At 37.0% G+C, this 6076-nt stretch overlaps 1 protein-coding gene across 1 annotated transcript in view; it reads right to left on the minus strand.

The window, feature by feature from the left end:
* LOC102219781 (desmoglein-2-like) overlaps positions 1-5283 on the minus strand; it is a 29162-nt gene extending 23879 nt beyond the window's left edge. Inside the window, exons 1-4 of the mRNA XM_014474071.2 lie at positions 5139-5283; positions 1607-1723; positions 1105-1260; positions 63-207 (exon numbers count right to left, since the gene is read on the minus strand). Of these exons, the coding sequence (XP_014329557.1) occupies positions 63-207; positions 1105-1260; positions 1607-1723; positions 5139-5183 (463 nt within the window). The 5' untranslated portion in view covers positions 5184-5283. The remainder of the gene's footprint in view (positions 1-62; positions 208-1104; positions 1261-1606; positions 1724-5138) is intronic.
* Positions 5284-6076: the final 793 nt, after the last annotated feature.

Here is a 6076-nt window from a genome sequence, read left to right on the forward strand (position 1 = left end):
ATGTTTCCAATTCCATTTGACGTTTTTATTGTTTTATGAGTTTTTATATGTGTCATACTGACCTTTAGGACTAAGCTCGTCCACCTCAGCTGTCAGCACCGATGACTCAAATGTCGGAGCGTTGTCATTCTCATCTACAACCTTAATTTGCAGGTCAATTTTTGCCTCTGCTTCAGTGCCATTTGGGAATTTAGCAAAACCAGCAAGCTGAAACAGATGAATCAGAGTCTTGTTGTCTTTGTCATACTTAGAAAACAAAGATATTCAGAGTTGAAATCAGTTCCCTGTTTCAGAACTTCCATGTTCACAAATGAGAGGAAACAAAACTAACAAACTAAAGAAAGTAGTAACGTGTGTGTTCAGCAGAGGGTGCACAAAATTTAGTTGACTTCCTTGCAGTTGTACACATCCAGGGGACAGTGCTGTTTCACAGAAGCAGCTGTGGGAGTGGTGGTGGTGAACACAGCTCCTTCACTTTTTATGTGTCAAAATCCTTTATGCACTGCCAACAACTGAAATGTTTCAACAGACAAGCTGCTGCATTAAAATGCTCCCTCAAAACTTTAAATAGAGACAGTTTTCTATTTATGGTCAAATCTGTTGGCTGAAACTTTTAAGCAGATGATATGAAAATGTGTAAATTTACAGCCCACTAGAACATCTCTAAAGCAAGAATGAAAAAGTGTCACTTTTTATTCATCTTTTTTTTTTACTGTCATGTTAGAAAACATTCCTGAATTGATCCTTTCAAACAGGACACCATATGAAAAAATGAAAAGTGAACAGTGATAATCTTCATGATTTTTATGTATATTGTTGCAGAAGCTCAGAAACATCTTAGCAATCATGCTCTGTCAGACATTCTTCATATCTGCTGTAATTCTAAGCGCTCAGGTCATTCAAGCCCCAAACACTATCTTAGTATAAAATACAAATTTTAATCATGTGTCATCTATGTTATGTGGAAATACCAGTGCATGTAATGAGGGTAAATAGTTCAGTTAAAGCTGATTACTGTCTCTTGTTGTACTGTATCTGGAAATCATGTAAGTTTTTTTGTTCACATTTCACACAGATTGTTTCAAATTACAGCTGGAAACTTACTTTGTATAGGGGAATCTCCTCCCTGTCAAGCTTTCTGGTCACTCGAACATTTCCATTAAGAGGGTCAACCACGAACACATGAAAAGGATGCTGGTTTGCCCCGACACCCTCTAAGGAGTAAATAACGTTTGTTCCAATCTGTCGGTCTGATCGGATCTGAAACAGAAGCAGACTCAATGATTTCACTGTGCTGAAAAGCAGAACAAATGGCTCTGCATGTTAACACAGCAGGAGCTAACTTGACCCAGTATCTACCCTTCCATCCATCTCAGTCATTATTTAACTAATAACGACTGTTTTGAGTCAGGAGTGACATTGTGTTCACCTGATGACTGTACCTGCTGAAAATGGACCACTGTCCACTCAGCAGCAGTGCTTGTTTTGTCTTTCCAGACAGAACATTCTTTATAACTTGAACAACATAAATAAATCTAATTTACCTGTGATTCTCTCATGATACACCAAAATGTCTGAATCAATGAGGTATGTTTGAGTCTCTCACCTTGGCAATAAATTCCTTTTGAGTGTAGTCTTGATTTTCCGTCAAAGGTACTGGAGGGAGAACCCACTCTCTTTTATGTCGCAACAGATGAGTTCTTACCACAACAATAGCCTGAATCTGTGAACACAAGAAAAATACAATTAATTATTTCCAACAATAAAAAGCAATGGCTTTTTAGCTTTGTCCTCTGTCTTTAGATTTTTATTTATTTATTTTTTTGCTTATACTGACAGCTCAGAATGATACTGCCTGGACTTGTTGGCGCACTTCACCAGGAAAAAAAATATGCAAATAACAGGAGGTATGTGAGTTTGCTGAGAGACGTGATGGTTAGAAAGTCAATAGCTTCTGAGGGAAATGATCTACAGTAGTGATCCTTACACCCCTAAGATGTCGCAGTCTGTCACTGAAGAAGATCTCCAGTTCAGCAAAAGCTTTATGCATGGGATTGGTGACTTTGTCCACCCATAATGTTATTTTCCACTAAAGTTCTTCTGTGTTATGTATAAGCACTTTGAGTTGCCTTTGGCTGAAAGGTTCTATGTAAAGTTGTTTTCCTTCTTTGTTTTCCATCACCTGCACAGGGTCGTATCCTAGCACGGAACTGGCCTTTCTGGTGAGTTTTTTTTAAAAACTTTTTCCTCTTAACTGTAGGTAACATGTTTTTGCTGCTGCAACATGCTACACTGTAGTAGATGGCCGAAGCTACCATAGAGCCAAAGAAGGTCCTCAGCAGCACCCCCTGCAGGCCAAAAGACCTCAGCAGGTGAAGGTTGCTCTGACCCTCTGCAGGGTGTCTGATCAAGATTTTAAGTAAAAGATTTTGCATACTGAATGAAATTCTTCGGTTAGGATGTCAACTTGACTTTATTATTTTCATCAACAAGTGATTATGATTCATGTTGATTAGCTAATAGAAGCAAAGCTGAGACTGGAACAATGACAATGGAAATAGCTGAAAAATCACGCATCTTTCTCACTGAAGCCAAATCTACTCAGAACATTTGCAATAGCAGTCATGGCAGACTCCATCGGACAGCTTTCTATAACAAAGACCTGGAACATTCAGGTAGTTTGCTCCACCCACCATTCCCTGCTGCGCAGGGAGGCACAGCATGCGATGTTTCAGCCACAGACCTCTTGATCAGTGTTCAAGACCATATTGTTCAACATAAACAGGCACTAACATAAATCTGAGACAGATGACTCTGACTTCTGAATAAGAAAGTCTCAGAACAAATACAGCCTGTGAAAAAGTACCACGAGTGCTCATGTAGAATATAGTCCCAGATGTTACAAACCAATGAGTGTAAAAAGAACATTACGGACAGCCCTGACCACAAGACTCTCATACAAGAACAGTCTTCTTTCAGATGCTTCTTCAGATCTGCTGTAATAGTAAGTGCTATAGAAAATATAGCACTTCCTGCCCACAACCATCAGCATCTATACAACAATTAATTGAAGAAACTTAGAAAATGTAAAACAACAATCAATTTGGGATCATTTGGGATTAATGTAGTATTTCTGTATTTAAATTGCATTCTGTGTGTAAAGCACTGAGATCTATGTTCAGAATTATTGGAAGGATTTGGTTAAAATAAATCATTCCTGTTGTAAAGTCAAAATACCACAGGCCTAAACTGACTCTGGGTTTCTTTGAAAATTAATGTTGTCTGACTCAGACACATTGTTTCTATTGTTTATTTCATTCTGTAATAAAGTATTTATTGCAGCTATAACAGCCATGCTGCCCAGTGGTTACCCATGATTTTACAATCAGTTAAATTAAATTGAACTGAATTCAATTCAGTTTGCTTATAGCACAGCATGTTATCTCAAGGCATTTCATATAAAAGCCCCAATTCCAATACACTTATACATACAATATTACATTACAATAAATCCTAACAGTCATGGCTGTTAGGAAAGCACTCAAAGCACTCCCCTTGCTCGGTTCTGGTCCAGTGCAGCAGGCAAACATTCTACTGCATACTTCTATTTTTAGACATGTTTAGCTACATGGAAAATAAAATGAGATTCTCCAGCTCGTTGATAATTATTTTCTCCTGCTCTGAACTCGTAATAATTGTTGCTTTATACCATGATCACTGTGTTTACTATACTGTTATAATCCACATATATGACAAAACACATGATATATACTGCAGAGGGAGGTGTATTGTGGACTTTGAAGGATCTGTGCAAAAAAACCTTCTGCATCCATGTGACCACACATTGACCAACCATGCTGGGCACCCTTTTAGAGACAATTTAAAATTTTTAATTTACTGACTTGGCTTGGAATCTGTCTGTATGACAGGACTGTACTGGCTCTATTTGTAAAGTGCCTTGTGAGAACATGTGTTGTGAATTTGCGCCATAAAGTAGAGTGAATTTAGTCTAACTAAACTGTACAAAACAAAATGCTAGTTGGTGAAATTTCACATCAAATAAAAATTTCACCAATTTTTTAATTTATTTTGCTAGTCAAGTAACTGGTGTAATGTCATTACAAGAGCTTGCCGTAGAAGCCAGGTCTGGTTGCTATATTGTCATGACACAATGGAAACGCAGCATTGTTGACAGTCAAACCAAACAGTTGAAGCCGGAAAAAAAACATGAAATAGAAAATATTTTGAAGGTTCCAGGACTATTTTGTTATACTGGGAACATGATCATGACATTCTAATATGAAAAACATAGCTAGAGGGATAAACTTTTCACATTATAACTACGTTTTTGTTTTTGGGTCATCGAAGTTTCTGTTTTGCAATGAATCGGTTTTTCTGAGACCAAAATGACAAATAATTACAACAAATTTTTATTTATTATAGGATGTTGCTTAAAGTAATGCAACAGATAGAAACATTTAATTAAATCCAGGTCACTTGCAGTTACAGAACACAGCCTGCTCCTGAAAATGATGTCTCTCAGACTTCAAGAAGCTTGAACCTAAGAAGGAGTATAGTAAGACAATAAAAACATAAAATTACTAGATCAAAGTCATAAAATTACGAGAATAAACACGTGCTAGAATAAAGCAATAATATTACAAGAACAAAGTCACAATACTACTACTGAATTCTTGTCATATTATGACTGTTCAGGTAATTGCGACTTTATTCTCTTAATGTTGACTTTACTCTCGAAATATTACTTTATTCTCATATTATTACGAATTTATTCTCATTTTGTTTTATTCATTAATCTATTTTTATGGCCCCAATACTCCGCCTTACAAACTAGCATCGTCAAAGTGAATAGTAATAACGAACCCATCATTCTGTAAATCAGCTCATGCCATCTCATCAGGTTTTAGGACCGTCAGCGGGTTTTTTTCTTCTTTCAGATCAGTAAATAAAAAACAGACTTAATTTCTTTTGCGTGCCAGAGTGTGGAGTGTTGTTGATACAGACCCACGCCCTTTGCGCGCAATAAAACCTAAAGCTGCAGGTTTCCACCTGAGAGAAGCAGGGTTTTTTAATTTTACAAGGCATCTCTAAAATACACATAATGCATCTGAACTCACCCCAAACAAAAATAACACCAATGATGACCAGGCCAGTCGAATCATGATAACTGGAAGAAGTCAGGTTGTTCCAGTAAGCCCACAGAGTCCACTTGCGCTTGTTGTTTGTCTGATCCGATCAGGTTAAGGAAGGACGCTTTAACTGGAAGGACGATTTCACACCGTACTAAAAGGTGTCCACGCCCCCACACAAGCTAAGGTAGGCGTGGGGTTACCTGATCCTGGCGTGAGAGAACAACAAACATGCCATTTCATGACTTCTCCAGAAGTCTGCTAATTGCAGATTCCCAGACGGAGAGGCTCACATAGAACTTTAACAGCCTGGGGCCAAAACTGGGCTCCTGGAGAGAATGAGTCACCTTAGGAGCTCTCATTTTGTTTTAATCTCAGCTCTAATAAACCAGGTTACTCATTGTTTTATTAACACTTATAAAAAATAACTTTTATTTCAACTTTCCAACATTTCTTTTTCAGTTACTTTTTTTTCCGTAAAGGTGGAGGCATCTATCTATCTATCTATCTATCTATCTATCTATCTATCTATCTATCTATCTATCTATCTATCTATCTATCTATCTATCTATCTATCTATCTATCTATCTATCTATCTATCTATCTATCTATCTATCTATCTATCTATCTATCTATCTATCTATCTATCTATCTATCTACAAAAGATCTACAAAACCAGAACAGACACAAGTCCATTTGCTGAGGCCAACAGAATATCATTTGTAACTTCCAGAAGTGTTTCAGTGCTATGCTGAGCTCTGAAAGCTGACTGAAACTCTTCAAACAGGTCATTAATATTTAAATTCTCACATACTTGATTAGGAACTATTTTCTCAAGAATTTTAGATAGGAAAGGAAGATTAGATACAAGTCTGTAATTATTAAGTCATCTTGATTGAGATAAACTTATAAGGTTAAAAGGTTAT

The sequence above is a fragment of the Xiphophorus maculatus genome, chromosome 9 (genome assembly GCF_002775205.1).
Source record: "Xiphophorus maculatus strain JP 163 A chromosome 9, X_maculatus-5.0-male, whole genome shotgun sequence".
Taxonomy (NCBI): Eukaryota; Metazoa; Chordata; class Actinopteri; order Cyprinodontiformes; family Poeciliidae; genus Xiphophorus; species Xiphophorus maculatus.